This window comes from Artibeus jamaicensis, unplaced genomic scaffold (genome assembly GCF_021234435.1).
Source record: "Artibeus jamaicensis isolate MK-2021 breed Jamaican fruit bat unplaced genomic scaffold, CSHL_Jam_final contig_889, whole genome shotgun sequence".
NCBI classification, from domain to species: domain Eukaryota; kingdom Metazoa; phylum Chordata; class Mammalia; order Chiroptera; family Phyllostomidae; genus Artibeus; species Artibeus jamaicensis.
This window is the reverse complement of record NW_026522005.1, coordinates 6,441,490-6,461,844: the sequence shown is the minus strand read 5'-3', so window position 1 is coordinate 6,461,844 and position 20,355 is coordinate 6,441,490. Positions and strand designations below refer to the sequence as shown.

Here is a 20,355-nt window from a genome sequence, read left to right as displayed (position 1 = left end):
TCTCTGATGATTAATGATGTTGACCATCTTTTCATGTATCTGTTGGACATCTGTATGTCTTCTTTGGAAAAATGTCTGTTCAGATCCTCTGCCAACTTCTTAATCTGATTTTGTGTGTGTGTGTGTGTGTATCTGTTGAATTGTATGAGTTCTTTATATATTTTGGATACTAACTTCGTATGAAATTTGGTAATTATCCCATTCAGTGGGTTGCCTTTTCATTTTGCATATGTTCTCCTTTGCTGTTCAGAAACTTTTTAGTTCGATGTAGTCCACTTGTTTATTTTAGCTTTTGTAGTCTTTGCTTTGAGTCAAATCCAGAAAATCATCACCAAGACCGATGCCAAAGAGCTTACCACCTGTTTTTTCTTCTAGGAGTCTTTTGATTTCAGGTCCTATGTTCCTATCTTTATTCCATTTTGAATCAGAGTTTGTGTATGGTGTAACATAGTGGTCCGGTTTCATTCTTTTGCATGTGGCTACCCAGTTTTGCCACCAATGTTTATGGCACTTTTCTTTTTCTTATTATTTGCTTATCTGCAATAGCAAGATTCAGGAATATTCTGTTGCAGCTAAAATACAAACAGAGGGGCCTGAAATGATTTCCTGGTCTCCCTCTGACTCTTCCCCTGATTGGCCCTTTACAATGAGCAGTCACTACTAAGCAGTTGTTTCTGCACTACAGATATCTCATGTTCAGACTTGGAGGCACTTCCAGCCAGTTGCATATTTGTACAATCACCTGAGAAGTCACTTCTATCCACCTTCATCCTGTAAAACAAATAAACAAACAAAAAAAACCTCCCCTTACACAAGCAAACAGGTATCTGCCATATAAAAATTCTTGACATCTTTTTCTGTATTTTTAACATGGTGTATTAAGTTTTTACAATGTATTAAAATGACTTCTGTTAAATGTGAGTATTCATTTTCCAATCAAAACAGTTGATGAGAACAATTTCTCTGTGCATAGCAGATGAGGTTAATGGGCACTGAAAGGTCTTTACAAAGAGCTGTGTGACCTGAGGAGCAACGGCCCGGTTGCTCAGAGGCACGGTTTCTATGCTGCAGTGATTTTCTGCTTTGGTCCCACACAGAACCCTTCGAGAATCCTGAATTCAGTAAATAAAGAGCAAAGATGTATTACTTTAGCCATTGAATCAAATTAATACTTACACACGAGAAACCATTTTTAAATAACTATTTCAAAATCAGCACTTAGCATAAACCATTTCTGCCAGCAACTGGGGAAAGTGAAGGAAAAAGATGCTTGTGGAGTCTATCGGTTTTGTCTTAGAACATTCATGAGAAAAACACAAAGATACCAGATTTTCTGTTAGTGACAATGTGGGAAACCTCGGGGAGAAAAGGAAAGCAGAAGATTCCAGGCGTTCAAAATCAGTAATGCTGGATCCTTTTTGTAGGGGAGGAGCTGGCCTAGATCCTACGTGGTTTTCAGAGTCTCAACCCTGGCATCAGAAAGCAGAGGAAATAGAGTGGGTCTGACGCTGAGACAACGGCTCAGTAACCCCATGCGGTGGGAGGGGGTTACCTGTAGGGCGGCCAACACTCATGCAGGGTTGAAAATGTATATGCTACGGTCTGGCCTTTTTTTTTTTTTTTAATATTTTATTTATCTTTAGAGGGGAAGGGGGGAAGGAGAGAGGGAGAGAAACATCAATGTATAGTTGCCTTTCATGCGTCCCCTGCTGGGAACTGGCCTGCAGGGAACCGGCCTGCAGGCCTGCAACCCAGGCATGTGCCCTGACTGGGAATCAAACCCCAATCCTGTGGTTCACAGTCCCGCGCTCAATCCACTGTGCTATACCAGCCAGGGCCGGTCTGGCCTTTTTTTAACTCAAGATTTGCTTCATTATAAAAGAAAACTAGTCTACGGCCATACCACCCTGAACGCACCCGATCTTGTCGAAAAGGAAACTACCTGTTTGAAATTGTAAACTTTTTCTAATTACAAAGGTAATATCCATAATCATCAGCTTATCTTTTAAAGAACCTGGGATGGAATAAACATCGCTTTATGTACCCTTTAAAAAACATCATTGTAACAAGCTTTAAAATATATTTATCATCTGTGACTCAATTCCACTTCTAGAAACTTATGCTAAAGGTGTATTCATGGAGGCGCTACAAGTAAATTTTATTCTTTGAATTTTTGTATATTTTCCAAAGTTTACATAATGAGCACAGTTTGCCTTTTTAAGTGAAGGGGTAAGTTAGGACAGTGTTTGCTACTGGCCTAAAATCAAGGCCAATTTTCTTAACCCACCCTGACCCTCACCATGAGATGTACAGGGGTAGGCAGCAAGTCTTGTCATGAGAACAATGACAGAGGTCTGTACCTGACAGGGATTTTTTGTTCTCAGAACTTTAGTAAATATTTGATGAACCCTTAGCCCTTGGAACAAAGAGTTGGTATTGGCTGTGGACTCAACCTACTTTCCACTGATGAGTGTGTTGAAGGAGGAACCCTGGCTCTGGGCTCCAACACAAGACCCCAAGCATCAAACCTACCTAGCACTGGGTGACACAGGTTGTCACAAGACCCCAAGCATCAAACCCACCTAGCACTGGGTGACACAGTTTGTCAAAATCAGGTACAGCTTGGCAAGCAAGAGGAGGCCTGGCACTGACGAGAATTTACAAGGGCATGAGTGAACAGAGGTCGCCAGTGGTAGGAGAGTATGACAGGCATTCCCCACGCATGCAGAAAAATACATTAGTTTAAAACATGTAAGCTTAGAGGGAAACAAACCAGGATAGATCTGTATTTTTTGTAAGTATTCAGGAAAGGGGAATGTGAAAATTGCTAGTTTTAATTTAATTGAAATTTGATGTACCCCTTGTGCAATTACAGAAATGTGGCCACTTCCAAGCTCATGATTCAGTACAGAGAACAGTGACTATTTCCCCCCTTTTTTGCAGGTAAAAAGGGATGAGGATGGATTTCAGAGGATAGAACTCTTGCCCGGTGACCGGGAAAACCTGGCCATTCAGACAAGAGGAGGCCCAGAGAAGCACGAAGTAACTGGCTGGGTGCTGGTGAGTACCGAGAGGTGGCGGGGATTTCTTTGCTGGGATTAGATTCAGCGGACCTGGCGAAGATGCCTGATGCACACCAGGCTGAACATATGCACATGGTGCTGCTGCTCCACTTTCGGAGGAAACTGAAAAAGCAGCGGAGGTTTACTGGATATTTTGGAACTGACCAACAAATAAACAAGAACTACAAAAATTGTTTTTCCCTAAGAGTTCAAAGCAAAATTCTCACAGCTAACTAAATGATCCAAGCCATTAATTACTTTAGTCAACTATTACTAGTTACTTTCTTTTACTTGATCTTTGATAGCTATGAATACTCAGGGGGATAGTACTTCAATCATAAATCCTATCACAGTTTTCCTCAAACTGCTATATGCACCTCTCCAGTTTGTAACCTTTGCATTGTGACCAAAAGGACCAAATGTGTCCCCATTTCCTCAGAGTATGCATCTTCCCAACAGACCCAATATGGCAGCTGTATGATTCTCCTATCACAGGACTTGCACTATTTCTAGCAGTATCTTTGCTGTGGATTCCCTGGTCATTGCAGGAAAATTATGAAATAATGACTTAATTGAATCTGCTAGAAAGAGAGAGGAATGGCACAGAGGCACTAATAACCCCTTTTCTTCCAGTTATCCCCTCTCAGTAAGGAGGACGCAGGAGAGTACGAGTGCCATGCCTCCAATTCCCAAGGACAGGCTTCAGCATCAGCAAAAATTACAGTGGTTAATAGCTTACATGAAATACCAGTGAAGAAAGGTAGGTAATAAATCTCACAACCACTCAAAAATGCCTAGTGCTTCTGCTTAATAAAGAACAGAACCAATTTGAAGTTATCAAACATAGCTCTTAATGAAATTCTGCAATGTTAGGAATCCACAGGGCATTAAGTATGTAACCAAAGTGTGGAGCGCATAGCTCCTTTCAGACAGTTGACAGAATGCTATTATGATGACTTAGATGCTTTCACCTTATCTTATACATATAAGAGACAAAAACTCAAACTTGATGAATGGCTTATGTTGGGTTGGCCAGAAAGTTCATTTGGTCTTTTCTGTGAGATCACTCTAGGAGCGCTTAGTTATCTTTAACTGCAAAACAATTTTGTTTTTGTACTGTGATTAGGTGTCATATCAGCATTCATTTAAAACAAAAACATCAAAATTGGTTAACTTTTGTGTAATCATGTTAATATTGAAGATGGAAGAAAATACGCAATATTTTAGGCATATTATGCTTTATTATTTCAAGAAAGGTAAAAACGCAACTGAAATGCAAAAAAAGACTTGTGTAGCAGATGGAGAAAGTGCTGTGGATGATCAAATGTGTCAAAAGTGATTCGTGAAGCTTTGTGCTGGAAATTTCTTATTGGACGATGCTCCATGGTTGGATAGACCGGTTGAAGTTGGCAGTGATTAAATTGAGACATTAATTGACAATAATCAACATTATATCACATGGGAGACAGTTAACATACTCAAAATGTCCAAATCAGTGAAGTTAGTGGTGAAAATGAAAAATGTGTCTCTTATTTTACGGAAAAAACCATACAGACTTTTTGGCCAACACAGTATTTCCCATAACTTTCTATCTATCTACATTTTTCCTTAGTGTTGTGATTATTAAACTCCCGCTTAAATGGAAACAATTTGGGTCTGTCACCTTGAGCTTTTATAAAAGCCAGAAAGGAGAGTACAATGGCAGGGACCCAACTCTGTTCTGCCTACACCCACACTCCACTGTCAAAAGCTTCCTCGTAAGCACCCATCCTGGTGGTGTCAGAATAATGCAGCTTTGTATTTACAGTCCATAGTTCTATTAGGATGATGTCTGGATTGGCTTGTCCTTAAGCCAAAAATACAAAATTTACTGTCAGCATTTGTCAAACCATTCCTGCATGTGGATCACTCAGTTGTGGTATCAAAGGAAGAAATATCAAGTAAGGATGTTCCATCAGATTCTCTTCAGCCAAGATGTGTAAAGCCAGGAGATAAAACAGAGCAATAGCTAAGAGTCATGTGTTTGAGCCTCGGCTCTGCCAATAATTATTCCACTTTAAATTTTTGATGAGAGCCGGATGACAAAGGGAAGTTCTTAGCCTCTCTGGATCTCAACCTGCTCGTTTGTAAAATGTGTTCTGCGAGTTCTGTAAGGTCCATTCTTAGACACAGACCAGTTCAACAAATTTGCCTTCCACATCTAAAATAGTATATAGCTCAACCTCCAAAGAGCACTCCCCCAAGTCATGCATATGGTATATCCTTTATCTCCACATTTTAACATCATTTACTTGGAAACACTAAAACAGCTAAAAATCGGAAAGTCAACCATAAACAGACATATAACTAGGTTTTTCATCTTTTTTTTAAACAGGTGAAGGTGCCAAGCTATGAACCTGAAGAATACATTAGTCTGCACAGCTAAAAGTAATCATGGATATCTACCACACCTGTTCTTGCCTAGTAATCCGTTTCTTTTCACCCAGTCCACTAACACCTTACTTATACTCACTGGTTTTACATAGTGAAATACAAAATAAAGACAACACATCAAGACTATCTACAAAAATTTATTGTCTATTTACAGAAGAAAAGCATGCATATCATCAAATGAAACAAATAAAATGCTTTTTCTCACAATGTATCTCATATTTGTTATTTTTAAAGCCATTTCATTAAAAACAAGACACAAAAGATATTTAAAAGTATCTTACTGTGAATCTTTTAAAAGAGCTAAACGCTCATCATTCGAGGAGCGATACTCATAGACATAAGCTCCTGAAACAATAGTTTGCACGCGTAAGGCATTCGCACCAAAGAAATCTGAAACGAAAAAAAGAAGTAATTAGCAAAGTTGTACTGAAATACGCCTACTTCCCTACCCCAGAGAGAGGTAAAGACTTGGTAGTGGAGATGATGAATAAATGAGAAGGAAGATAACATCCTACAAAGTTGGTCTTCACTGGTCCTTCTCTTAATAGGCTTTAATGTTTCATCCTTTCTGCCAGACTATTTATATTCACCCTTTCTTTAAAAAGAGCTTATTTATTTATTATTTTTAAACAGAGGGGAAGGCAGGGTGAGAAACATCAATGTGTGGTTGCCTCTCATGCACCCACTACTGGAGACCTGGCCCACAACCCAGGCATGTGCCCTCACTAGGAATTGAACCAGTGATCCTTTGGTTTGCAGGCTAGCACTCAAATCCACTGAGCCACACCAGCCAGGGCTACATTCACCCTTCTTAAGTAATAGGTTTTTTTAACTGTACCTAAACAACAATAAAAAATATTGAATGTACATGTAATTGAAAAATAAAATAAATGGTAAATAAAATAAAATTCCTTCTACAAGGCCTTTTCCAAAAGATGAACAGCTTAAAGACAATACCACAGTAAAATTTAAATTGATTTTTAGAAAAATTTAATTTTGTTCTTTTCATTTAAAACTAGGTATCTTATGGAGGTGTGCTATTCAAAATTGTGAAAATGCCAATCTGTTCCACCACACTAAATCTGCCGGGGAAATCAGACCAACCTGGTTACATCCTAAACTAGTATTAACACCCACGAAAGTCTATACACACCTGGGTTTTATTTCGACAGCCCCTGCATTCATACGTATGTGTCCTGGTGTTAGCGATTGCCATTATTCCACAGAGATTGCAAACATGAACCTGATACGGATCTGATGCCTCAAATAATCTTTCCCTTAAAAACTGGGCTGCTCCGTGAGCAATCTGACAATCTCGTTCCATTTCTCCAAAACGCAGGCCACCATCACTGTTAAGGGAAAAACAACAGATTACTTTGTATTTTTCTATGTCAACACCACCTTCACTAATGGCAAAGGTAAAGAAGGATGTAGGTAATGGAGAACTAGACTCTAATTTGTATATCCTAGCATTCTCTCTACATGGTGGGGAGGGGAGAAATCTACCAACTACTGGATGTGCATTAGAAGGTCCTCAAATAGAATAAACACATTAGATCCTCATGTGTAGCATATACTTTTCCTCATAAAATACAAATTTGATCTAAATAAAGGAACTTCTCCATGAATGAGTCCAGACAATCATGCCTGCAATAATAAATGCATGCTGGCAAAAGTAGTGGGAAGAACACGTGAACAATAACAGGTTTCTGCAGAGTGGAAGTGAAATAAAACACGCTCTTCAGATAGCCAGACAGGTGAATGGTGACAGCTTTCTTAACATTCTTAATACACAGAAACATAAAATCAGTTGAGTTTCTAATGTTATTACGAAAAACCCAATCACTGATCAACTGTGAAGGTGCTAGACAACCAATTCACAAACTGGAAAATAAAGGGAGAGAATGAAGCATTTATCTGCCTTTACTATATGAACTATGTCACCAGATAACCAGTTGATGAAACCAATTTTCTCTTCTATAACAGTATTCTAGCAAATAAATGAAAAAGGAATAATAAAGTTAGAATCTCATCAGTTTGCAATCCTTACCTAATTAATGGCTTTAGGTAATGATCATTAATTAGTAGCTGCTAAAATCAAGAGAGACAACCAGATATCGGAAGTATACAATCATCTATGAAGTATTACTGAACACAATCTCATTATCTCATCAAGGCTCTAGATGTGACTAGCTACTCACAACAAAAACAGGAACACACAGCCGTGAATGCAAACATCCAGACTGCAAAGGAATGCAATCTAGACAGCAAATCTGGACTGGGAGAAGCCCTCTAGGATAAACAATCCAATTTCTTCAACAAAAAAATTGCAGAGCAGCCTACAGATTTAAAAAGCTTAAGAGAAGTAACAACTGCAAAGCACAGACCTTATTTGTATCCTGATTGAAACCAACAAACCTTTTAAAAAATTATTCAAGGAAGAGGTAAATTTGAACACTGCATATTTAATAGTATTAAGGAACTACTGTGGTTAGTTTTTGGTTTTTCATGTTCGAATCTTTTAAAGCGAAGGTTCTCAGGGGACCCCGTGAAAGCGAAAACTTTTACAATAATACTAACAACACATCTGCTTCTTTCACTCTGCGGACGCTATGCTGATGGTTGCGCAGCAACTAAATAAATGCTGCTGGCACCTGAACACACACTGAGGCAGTGCAACCAAACTTCCCTGGCTGTCCTGTTTCCCACTGTGAGTGAAGGAGGGGAAAAGCCCATTTTTACTTAAGAATGTCAGTAATGAAGCAGTAAAAAATGATCAGTTTTATTAAAACCTGACCCTTGAATATACATCTTTCTAATATTTTATGACAAAATAGGAAGTTCTCATAAAGTACTTTTGTTGGATACTGAACAGGACGGTCTTTAAGAAAAGCACTTGAACTAGTCACTTTAACCGTGGAATATCTTTTCTACTTAAAAAAATAGCTGACTCCAACACCATGGTAATCCACCAACGGTAACACTAAATTATGTTAATTCAGACTTACATGGCAGAATATTTTCTGAAAAGGAACAATGTGAGCCTTTTACTTCAAAGAAAACAATTTTAAGTATTTGCTGAAATGATTAAAAATTTGAATTTTTGATCCAAAATTAGTATTTGAGAAAACCTCTGTCCAACACTATGGGCTTGATACTTCCCAATACTTCAAGACTATTCTGATTACCTCAGTGGTGATATTCACAAGTGTGAATTTTTTCCTGGTATAATAAAATACGTCAACATTTAAAAATCTGTATAACTCAGTGAACCAATATTTTCCAAATGACCAATTATGATGCTACCAAATCATGCATGTGTAAAAGATACATTCAAAGTGCAAAAACAGGTTGACAAATTTTAAATACTAAATATAAAAATTCACTTAATATGGTTTCAGACTCTACATTACAACTAGCCTACAAGAAACTACAACTTGTCATTTTGGTGTAGCATCCAAAGAAATATAGCCACAATCACCTGAAAACGTTATTAGAATATTTTCCCCTTGTCCAACCACTTATCTATCTACATGAGGACAATTATCCTCATACACTTAAATGTAGATATAATTCTTAAACAACAGCTCTTTGGGGTCCTGGAATCCACAAATTCAAAAACCACTCTTCTATAAAAATTTGATGAAATATTTACAGAAGAAATTGCATATTTGGGCTATGCTTTAACCAGTAGTTGGCGACAATGCCTTGAGTTCCTAGTTACGAAAGTGGTGTGACAAGCACATGGAGGTTCATTATACCATCACCTCTATTTTTCTGTTTCACGTTTTCACCAAAGAAAAAAGGCTAATTAATAATAACAGTGACAACGGTGCCGCTCTCTTACCGGGATCTGCCCTCCATGGGTTGTCTGTTAAGAATCTGAATGGGTCCCCTAGCACGAGAATGAATCTTGTCATCCACCATGTGCTTCAAACGCTGGTAATAAGTGGGGCCAATGAAAATTTGTGATGTGATTTTTCTACCAGTGAATCCATTGTACAAGACCTGAAACAGATTTTGAAGCACAGACTTAAAAATAGTAAACAAGTTCAAAGAATATATATGCATATATTGCATGATTGTATTCTTATAAAAAAAAATCAAAGCACACAAAACTAATCTATACTGTTAAAAGTCAAGAAAGTGGTTACCTTGGAGAGGGGGGAGGGAGCTATGAGGGGACATGAGAGTAAGTCTAAGCATAAAAGAGTTCTGGTCATTTAATTTTCAGGGTCTGGAGCCAGTAACACATGCATGTTCTGTGAAACCTCGCCAGGCTCTACATTTGTAATTTATGAACATATTTGAAGTACATGTTATACCTCAATAAAAGGCTTAATTTTTTAAGAGTGAAACTACACACATACAAAAAAGAATATACATAACAAATGTAAGCAACATTAGTAAATGTAAAGGCAAGCATACCTCATTTCCTCTGAGATGGTAGCCATAATCAGATAAAAGGTTAGAAATCTTCTGTACATTAACAGCATCATTAAATGGAGTGGCATCACCAATTTCACCCTTGTTAGCTGAAACCTTTTAAAAAAAAAAGTAGTCTTTAAAAGGATATTTCCTTCATTCACCCCTTAGAAATCTGTATCAAGAATGTATTCAATTAAAAATCCTTCCTAGAAAAGATTTTAAACTTAAAAAAAATCTATTATGAAAAGCTATATTTTATTAACACAGTATTTATAACTAAATTTACCTTAAAAATAAAGACTCAATTATAACACTTGAAATAAGAAGCTATCCATAGGAACAGTTACAAAAAAGGAGACTCCCAAATACTTCCTACAGCTCAAGAAAACATTTTAATGCCCTAAAAGTAAGTCATCCAATTGTTGAACTACAACCATTGTACCTCAAGACACTTAAAAATAGAAAACCTCCATTGAAAATTGCACACACAACTAATAAAATTAAGCTGACAACTAATTAACCATCAATGAATTAACACTTTATCTATAGAAAGAAACAATCCAAAGTATACAACCAACACATACAGAGGTGGGTAACGGGTTTACAGCTGTGAGTACACAAGAGTTTATTCTTGTATTATTTATCAATGATTATATTATTTTCTATATGCATGACTATAAACCTTTTGCCCACTCCTGTGTGTGTGTGTGTGTGTGTGTGTGTGTGTGTGTGTGTATATATATGTCGGATATAGTAAATTTTATAAAAATTGTGACTTAGCTGTAACTGCAAATTTTGGAGGGGAAGAAAGGCATGATCATAACCAATTTTGAAGGAGGAAAGTATCATCTAGCTTTTTCCAAGGTACCTCTGCTCAAACATGAGAAAAACCACCTATGATTCCAGAAGGAACATCAGCTTGGAACCCATATTGTTAAAGAAAACCTCTTACCTTCCCCTGAAGACACTCAATCAAGTGACCAATAGTCATACGAGAGGGGATGGCATGGGGATTTATGATGATGTCAGGGGTGATACCTTCGCAGGTGAAAGGCATATCCTATAAAGAAATGTTTAAAAAGAAACTTAAACTTAAACCTCTTAGCTATGGAACTAGGTCCCCCCTCACCTAAGTTTTTCTATGTCCTGAATTCTGTTCAATATAGTGTGTTCTTATAATTACTCAACACTAAAATTAAATGTCAAGCCTTTACCGCCTTTGGACTCTTAAGTTAAAGCAAATTTTGAACTAATAAAATGTTCAACAAAACTGGGTTAGGAATGAAGGAGATCAGAAAAACAACTTACCTCTTGTCTATATTGAATACCACAAGTACCCTTCTGACCATGTCGACTGGCAAATTTGTCTCCAATCTGTGGGATTCTAACAGAGCGTACCTGAATTCATATAAAAATAAGTTAATTAAGTCAATCTGGTTTACTTTCTATAAACAGTGATATGACAAAGCTATACTCACCCTTATCTTACAAAATTTATATCCTTCCTGGTTGAGGGTCACCATAACCTGATCCACAATGCCTGTCTCACTAGTTCTGAGAAAAGTGCTACAGTCTCTCTTGGTATAGCGTCTATTAGTGCTCTCCAATTCATCTTCATTTTCAGGCAAGGTGACTGTTTTGCCTATAATAACATCATCTCCTGATACACGAACCCCAGGAGCTATCAAGCCATCATCATCCAGCTTATCATAAATGGCATGCCTCATACCTACGAGGAAAAAGACGTGGAATTTTCTGAAATGGCACTACTACGTAGGGAAGTATTTGAAGTGTCACCTAATCCCCCACTAAACACATAAGTCAATTCCAAGTGAGAGAAGTTCACAGGTCTCTCTATCACACCATGACCCTGTGTGTAGTAATACTAGAATGCCCGTACTCCAAATATTACAAGTTACTGCAAACTCCGTAAAAAGCTCTGGACTAAGCCCTGGAAAAGGAGATTCTCCTTCTGCTCGCTGACTCTGGGTAAGTGTGTTGGCATCTGCTGATCTCTTCCTCACATGAGAAAATATCAATGCCCTCTACACACATCCACCCACAGCAATTTTACATTTTGTCTTAAATAATCTTAACTCTACTTGACAGAAATTCTCCACTGCACAGAACCAGCCCAGGACATGAAGAAATAGGAAGATGCCTAGGGAACAGAACACATTTCACTTCATGCAATACTACTGGAAGTCAAAACTGAAACAGAAATACTTCCCTGGGACATTCCATCCATACTACTGCATATACATTTTCTAAGTGTCTATGAAAATAGTAGTAACTAGAAATAAGTGAGTTTTTTACAAGATACAAAAAATGTTAGGTATCCTATCACTTATTTGATAAAAGTACACAAATACTGTGACTAGACAAATCTGGTCACACCACAAATGTGAAGGAGGAAGGAAGTTCCCATGTAAATACATAAACTAAGGGACAGGACATACACCACACAAGTGAAAATGAAGCTGAGGTGCATCCCATGAAATTCCATGACCTCTCTGATTTACAAGCACCCTCCTCAGAGCAGAATCTACCAGGACAGAAGAGCTTGTACCAAAGCCTACTCCTAGGTACAAAAACTTTTGGCAAATACACATAATTTCTTAAATACGACCTCTAAAAATGACATAAAACCATACTCCTACATGGCAGAAAAAAGAGGGGGAGAGACAAAACCCAGAAAAATTAATTAGGAAAACCACGGTAAGTTAAGTATGAATTCCATAACTTAAATGTTGTTCTCACTCACCCTGGCATGTTTCACGTGTAGGCTTCTCAAAAACTTCTTCTTGATCAAATCCTTTTTTAGACTCCTGTTCTTTGTATGATCGATAGAAAACAGACCTAAAAAAAAAACACATGGTTCTGAAGGTAATTTCTATTTTCCTCTAGTAAAAGGACTTACACATACCAATAATTTTTACTTGCTTGCTATTTGGGAAATAATTTAAATCATGACTTTAGGGCAAGAGTTAACTGTGTTAAGGATCATAATTAAGTCCTAAGTGGTAGTACATGGGCCACACATGTGGCATTTGACCCATAACCTTAACAATGCTGGAGTTATATGTGAGAACAGGAAGGACCTAATGTCACTGAGTACACCCTCCTACCCAAAATGAGAATCCTCCCATTACTACCCTCGGAGATGGTCACCCGGGATCTGTTCCAACAGTCCAAGTGAGAAGTCTGTGATATGCTACACTATAATGCCTGCCCCCTGGTCCTAGTGCTAGCCTCTGAAACTACACCAAAACCCCCCCCACAACCCACCCTCTTCTAAATTCCCACTTTTTTAACCAGTCAGCATATGCCAAGGATGTGAAACTGTTTTGTTAATAAATAGTATAATAGAAAAAAAATTGAAAACAAAACACATTATCATTTTAACAGTTATATATGGGTCCTAAGATTACAGGTTTATTTCTATTTCCTAGATGTTTCTATATTATCTAAATGCAAACATGCATTTGCTTACAAAAAAGGGGGGGGTGGGGCTCAAAAGAGTAGCATCTGAAAACCCTGAGCTACAGGAAGCAGTGTCTTTAGCAGTCCAAGGCTACCAGCCAGGCCTTCTGCATTCTGGAGTAAGGCACTGGTCTCACCGCACTGAGCTTTACACAGGCCCACACAACAGCATGTGCCTGCCAGCCAGCCACAAGCTTCGTGAATGGAGGCAAAAGATTAAGTATCTTAACAGAAAAATTTCTCTGTTATCAGATCAGAATTTCTCCCAGTCTCACCTTCAAAACCACCAAAAAGTCTGAACACATATAAGTGAAACCTATTTTTAGAGAACTTTTTGACTAACATATTAATATTTCCATCATTTCTGTATTCAACAACTTTTATAAATAGCTGACCTGAAAAAGCCTCGATCTACAGCTGAACGATTCATGATGACAGAGTCCTCTTGATTGTATCCGGTGTATGATGCAATGGCCACAATGGAGTTGATACCTGTGGTGCATTGAAGAGCACATGTTAAAGCATCACGTGGGAAACAAAGACAAACTGCCCCTTTCTTTCACATCAATTTTATTTCACTGTATCTGCTACAGCTTTTTTACCATGGCAACTGTCAACGTCTACTCCTCCTGGAATAGCAATCTGTGAGACAACTACTCCAAGGGCTTAACATTTAACACAAGCATATCCTGAGAGCAGTCATTCCCAATGTATTTTTTCTTAGGACTAGTGATTATATATACAAGTTACTTCAGATTTCTAAAGCACCCCCCCAAGCCAAGTTTTATGATTCTCATAGTAACCCTGTGTCATAAGGCTGTATTATTATTATTCTCATTATCAGAAAGAGTTAATTAAGTAACTTATCCATGATCCCAAAGTTAAAAAGCAATGTGCTGATTTCTGATTTTAGGCAGTACCTTGGTACCACCTCTTCCCAGCCCTGCTCTGTTCCTAAATCCACTTCCTATGCCACCAAAAGAGTGGTACTATATCTTCACCACCACAATCTTACTCTTAGTTGCTCCAAACCTCCCCAGCTGAAACTGGGTCATATTTTTCAGACCATAAAACACACCTAGGTTTTAGAGGAAAATAGGAAAAAAATTTTTTGAAGCAAAAAATGTGGTAAAATATTTAATAACATAAATAACATAATATTTCACCAATGCAAATGTAAACAGAACTCAACAGCAGCATTAACAACCATTATTCCTCCCAATTGGGCAGAGGGATGGGGGAAGGAGAAAGTGCATCTTACAGTCCGAAAAAAAATTATTGCTTTTGATGAGACCATTAAAAAAACAACAACAAATATTCCAGACGGGGAAAAAAGTTGAAAACACACTAGATTACAATATAAGAAATGACTTTTGAATGCGAATGTGGTTTCAATGAACATAATCCACATATTTGTAAATCATCAGATTTTTCCAAAAATTAAAATATACTATACTCTAAAGCTATAGTTAACAAAATATCTTGATTTAAGTATTTCAAGTGTGGAATAAAAACTACAGAATATAAAGGAGCCAAAATCTGGATTACCGAATGTTTTGGTTATCTGAATTCTGAACAAATCTGCTTCCTTAAAGCAAAATTCGATTTTCAAAAAACAACCCACCCTTCATAAAAAGACACACCCTTCATTTACTCCTTTGTGAATTCAGCATAAATAAAACAGTTTTAACAAGTGCAGTGTAGATAGGGGTGGCAGTGCTGCTGGCCTGGGACACTTAGGCACACTGCCCAAACCCCACTCATCCCCACCCGAAGGACAAACAGATCTGGAGAAAGGGGTGCATGCGAAGGGCAGGCCCCGCTCCCTAACAACTACATTCGCTCCTTGAAAGCTCTGACTGCTGTGCCGCAGGAAGCTTTCCGCCAGCTGTTTCAGACACGCTGGCCCAAGGTGGCTGATTTCAGAGTCTGTTTTTAACCTGAATTCTTTCCTAACATTAAAAATTTTTTTTTCACACAAAAACTTAGGTTTCAAACTTTTCTTGAAAAATATATCTGACATCACTGAGTCTGCACATACACATCACAACCACACCTCAAGCTAAATCAGGCCAAATTCAAGAGACAGACTCAAGCCTCTCTCCACTAACCAACTACTCACCAGCCCAGCCTAGCCCTGCAGGAATCTGAGATGGCAGGCCCCTTTAACACATAGCATGAAATGTTTGTGCTAACTGTAAACATGACTGCTCTCTAGGATGAAGGATCATAGAAACAAGGCATTTGTTTTTCTGAGCACCTGCATGTGTTGGAGTATTTACCTTCAGAGCAGAAAAGGCTAGAATGCTCTGCTTAGGGAGGAAGAAGAGTATAAAATAGGACAGTGTCAGGGCAGCTGAGCCCTTCCTGGGAAGGGCCAGAGACAAAGGCCCCAAGCGGTAGGCCATCCGTCAAGAAAAGATCAGGAAAGTCAGAGAGTCACTTCTCAGGTGTGCGATAAAAACTCCTCCTAAAATCTAAATGATTTGCCGTAGGAACTCTTTAGTAACATCCACATTGGTGGTGATCATCCTTTTGTGTGCATTCTTTGAGAGAACTAAAAGAATTTTAAGTTTCACACAGCCAAGCAGCATAAAGCAGGATTTTGAAGGTGGAAAAACCTGAAAAGAACTGAGAATTTGCAGAGATCTCAGAGTCCTGGAGACATGATGTGATCATAGAACATGAGTGACATTTGTGATACATGGAATGGGAAGACCTCCTAGCATGTCCTCACCTTCCCATAGAGCACTGCTATGGCCCCGCTCTTCTCCAGGTGTGCAGCCCACAGGTGCTCAACTTGTCTTGGCCCTTGTGCGGCAATCCCTACATCACCCACGTATGCCACTTCCACTAGCGCCAGGAGGCAACCTCCTCCATCCTACAACCTTTACCCACGGTATCTTGGCAGGTAGAAGAGGTCAGCTGAATTTAGCTGAAAACAGCACACTTCCGAATTGTTTCCTTAGCTTAATAGTCCAAAATCAGGAAGCGATGTAGTGAAAAGAACACGATAAAAGGAAAGGCAAGGGGTTGGGGGGTGGAGGTCAAGGCCTATATCTGGTCAAAAAGGCAAAACATACATAAGAGTTTAAATTCTGGATTTACATATTTAAGTTATGTAACTTTAGGCAAATAACCCTTCTGATCCTGTCTCCACATGTATAAAACAGTGATGGTATAACAACCACTGTTATTAATCAACTGACACTTACGCCTCCCTTATGCAAGGCACTAAGCCATGACTTTTAAGTGGATTTAACCATTTAATCACCACAAAGGTACTACTATCGTTCTCATTTCGCAGGTGAAGAAACATCACAAAGCTTTTATGAGGTTTAGAAATGATGTGTAAAGCACCTTGGACAGTGTTTTACACACAATGCATGCTCAATGAATATTAATATCTTTGTTAAAAATGTCTGCCAGTTCAAGGACCATATACATGTGAAATCACGTCAGCCAGGCTCAAAGCCTTCCTGCCACTTTGTCCTCACCCACTTCAAGCCTCACCTCAGCACTGAGAAGGCTGAAAGCCCAGACCCACTTTAAGTCAAGGTGAATTTTTGCCACAAGGACCTTTGCTCCCAGAAAGATAACAAACCAGGTAACAATACTCTACAGAAATAGGAATGATAGTAATCAGAAAGACTGTCCTTAAGATAACCTGATTAGCCCATTGCCCTTGGTCAGCACTGAGAAGTTAGCCACTGGGGCTGGTGTGTTACGCAGGGGTCAGGACCAGTAGTTCAGCCAGGAGGGCCAGGGGACTGGTTCCAGCAAGAGACTGAGCAAAAGCAAATATAGTGAGGACAACGGGTGCCAGGCTTCTCACTGTGAGAGATTGCAGTTCTAAAATAAACACTATGATGTGAACTCACGATTCTTCCCTATACAGAAACAGAAAATTAGATTAAGAGCATGCGCTTGGATATATGCACATATAGTTTTCTTAGTGCTGTCAACTGAGAGAACCTAGAAGACATTCTAATAGCATCGAACATACCCAGTAACTTGCCTGAAACATCAAGGTCATGAAAGACAAGGAAAGACTATGGAACTGTTCCAGATTAAGAAGACTCAAAAAGATATGTAACCAAATGCAATGCACAGTCCTAAATTACATCTTAGACCCAACAGGGTATTACGAGGACAACGGCAAAATCTGAACCAGGGACTACTGACTAGAAGGGTATCAATGTTAATTAACCTCCTGATTTTGATGACTGTAGTATGGGGCTGTCCTTGTTTTTAAGGAACACACACTGAGGAATTAAAGAATGATGTGGCTTCATGTCTGCAACTCACTCTCAAATGGTTCAGGAAGAGAAAGGGGGGAAATGAGGTAAGTGTGGTAAAATAGAAACTAGGATATCTGGAGGAAGACTTTTCAGGAGTTATCTGTACTAGTCTTACAAGTTTTCTTTAAGTTTGAAATGATCTCCAAGTAGTTTTTAAAACAGAAAACATGATTAAGGCACGAAACAGCAACAGAACGGAAAGGCATGCAGATCCTACCACCAAGCTCTCACCACTTCCCATCAGCACCAGAGGAACATTTTACTTCAAATCCAATCCTTCAGTTATCTTTATTTTCTTCTCTAGCTATAAAGAAACTAGTATCTCTATGTTGAACACACAGCACTGTAAGCACAGCCCAAAGATATGAGCATACTGCCAAAAACTTAACAGATTCTGTTTTTCTAGACAAGAGTAACCCCTTGTGGAGGACTTCAAAAATAAATCACTCTAACCTGTGAGAATCTGCTATCCAAATGTTAAGTCCCTTATTACAGTTAATAATTTAAAGCCACTACTTACAAGGCAAACTTTACTAAATAAATAATGTTACCCACAGTAAAAGCCAAAATTCGTTAATGATGCAAGACGACAACTGTAGCAAAGAGCATGCCAGCTTTTACAGTCAGCACGCCCACACCCTTCAGACTGCTCTGCACCATTCTGCCTATTATTGTCCAGGATCCCCCAGTCTCCTCCTGCCAGCTCCTGACTGCTCATCAACTACGTCCCAAATCCCCTCCCCTGATTTCTTTTCCCGGTGCCTAAAGTTCTGTCTACCTCTGGCTATAGTCTAGCTCTGGACTTAACCTCAGCAATTTTATAGTCATCTATAGTTACCATTAATATATCAAAAACTTCAGAGCTCTAGATTTGACCTTCTTTCAAACCATACATGCAACTCACTATTGGAAGATAATTTCTTAGATGTTCTGGCAGCAACTCAGAATCAACAGGTCAAAAACAGAATTCATCTTACCTCCAAAACCTCTTCCTTCTTCCAATGTGTTTCCAAACTTATTAATAGTACCTCTCTCTCCTTGATCACCCAAGCCAGGCACACCATAAATATTTCCTACTCCTTTCTTCCCTCTCTTCAGCATTCCACATCCAGTCATCAAGTCCTATCAAGTGTATTCTAACACCTATCTCCCCCTTACTCATTTTCAATTTTTTCAGACCTTATCATTTCTCACTTAAACCACTGCAAAAACCTCTAAATTATCTGGGCTAATATTGTATCTGACTCCAATCTACTCCTCAGACAACTACCACAAGAATATTCCTAAAATAAATTTCTATTATTTTCTTGCTCAAAAGAGCTGAATGGGTCTTGATTCTCAAAATGAAACTCAAGCTGCTCTCCTCCACACTAGGAGATGAAGCTTTACTCACTGCATTTATACTCCAGTCATCAAAATGACATGACTACTGACTGTTCCCGTATCTCGTGTGTTCCTGGATCTAGGCCCTGATGAAACCTCCTCTCAAACTCAAACACCCTTTCATCAATTTTAGTCTAAAATGCTGCTACCTCCCCCATGAAATGGGCTCTAGTCTCCCAACAAGAATCAATCATTTCCTTCACTCTGTGCTATCAAAGTACCTCCATCACAATACTTTTAACACATCTACCTTTTTATTCAATTGTGTTTGTGCTCCCCAGCACAGTATCCGTTCCATGGAATAGAGACTGTCATGTGCATTTTATTAACCTTCTGAAGAACCCAGAAAAGTGCCTTAAGCATGACAGATCTAAAAAAATGTAGAACAAAACTGAACATACCCGCTGGCAGCTCTCTAAATCGCAGATATTCCATAGACCGTGTAGTCACAAGTGGTTTTTGAGGATAATAAAGAACATGAGCCAATGTATCCATACGAACATGAAAGTTGGTGATATAAACTCCCATAGCCTGCTTACCCATAGCAGACTGGTATGTGTTTCTAGGGGACTAGGGACAGAAATAAAAAAGCAGAATCAACAAAAATTTAATTATTTATATAGAATCTAAAGGACTTGAGACACATGGTCATAAACTAAAGGGGGGTAATGGTGGGGAAGGGGGGGTAGGGTGGAGGGGAATGAAGGGGGGAATAGAACAACTGTAACAGCATAATCAATAAAAAATTTTTTTAAAAAATTTAATTATTTCTAAAGGAAGAGACTCTACAGGTTACTACATAAATCAAAATATGACTGGTAAAGTTTGTTTTTTTCTGAGAGATAAGTGATAACCCTTTGGAATAATTAATTATGGCTCTTAACAGTGGAACTCAAGAATATGCATTTAAATTCTGATTCTATGGGAGCTCACAGCCTTATCTTTAAAAGGTTCTTCTTTAAAAATGACACACTAATCTCTAACTTCTATTGTACTTCCCCCAATTCCTCACAAATGAGAAGTTACAAATGACTACCAACCTGGTTATGATCAGGAAATGGAATTATAGATGCACAGACACCAAGAATCATTGACGGGTGAATTTCACAATGTGTATATGTGGAACAATAAGCTACTTCTTTCTCCTGCAGATCATCTGGAGTCATTGCAAGCATCACTGTTTCTTCTTCTAGAGTATCAATGTATTCTACTACGCCACTGGCCACAAGATCCTGCCAACTAAAAAAGAAGAATTCTCTTAGCTG

At 38.5% G+C, this 20,355-nt stretch overlaps 2 protein-coding genes across 2 annotated transcripts in view; one reads left to right on the top strand and one right to left on the bottom strand.

The window, feature by feature from the left end:
• IGFBP7 (insulin like growth factor binding protein 7) overlaps positions 1 to 5,702 on the top strand; it is a 69,777-nt gene extending 64,075 nt beyond the window's left edge. The window contains exons 3-5 of the mRNA XM_037162274.2: positions 2,944 to 3,060; positions 3,696 to 3,822; positions 5,437 to 5,702. Of these exons, the coding sequence (XP_037018169.1) occupies positions 2,944 to 3,060; positions 3,696 to 3,822; positions 5,437 to 5,456 (264 nt within the window). The 3' untranslated portion in view covers positions 5,457 to 5,702. The remainder of the gene's footprint in view (positions 1 to 2,943; positions 3,061 to 3,695; positions 3,823 to 5,436) is intronic.
• Positions 5,618 to 20,355, bottom strand: part of POLR2B (RNA polymerase II subunit B) — a 42,663-nt gene continuing 27,925 nt past the window's right edge. Inside the window, exons 15-25 of the mRNA XM_037162272.2 lie at positions 20,131 to 20,329; positions 19,492 to 19,660; positions 13,802 to 13,898; positions 12,688 to 12,782; positions 11,402 to 11,652; positions 11,232 to 11,321; positions 10,876 to 10,983; positions 9,924 to 10,037; positions 9,343 to 9,503; positions 6,649 to 6,844; positions 5,618 to 5,885 (exon numbers count right to left, since the gene is read on the bottom strand). Of these exons, the coding sequence (XP_037018167.1) occupies positions 5,796 to 5,885; positions 6,649 to 6,844; positions 9,343 to 9,503; positions 9,924 to 10,037; positions 10,876 to 10,983; positions 11,232 to 11,321; positions 11,402 to 11,652; positions 12,688 to 12,782; positions 13,802 to 13,898; positions 19,492 to 19,660; positions 20,131 to 20,329 (1,570 nt within the window). The 3' untranslated portion in view covers positions 5,618 to 5,795. The remainder of the gene's footprint in view (positions 5,886 to 6,648; positions 6,845 to 9,342; positions 9,504 to 9,923; positions 10,038 to 10,875; positions 10,984 to 11,231; positions 11,322 to 11,401; positions 11,653 to 12,687; positions 12,783 to 13,801; positions 13,899 to 19,491; positions 19,661 to 20,130; positions 20,330 to 20,355) is intronic.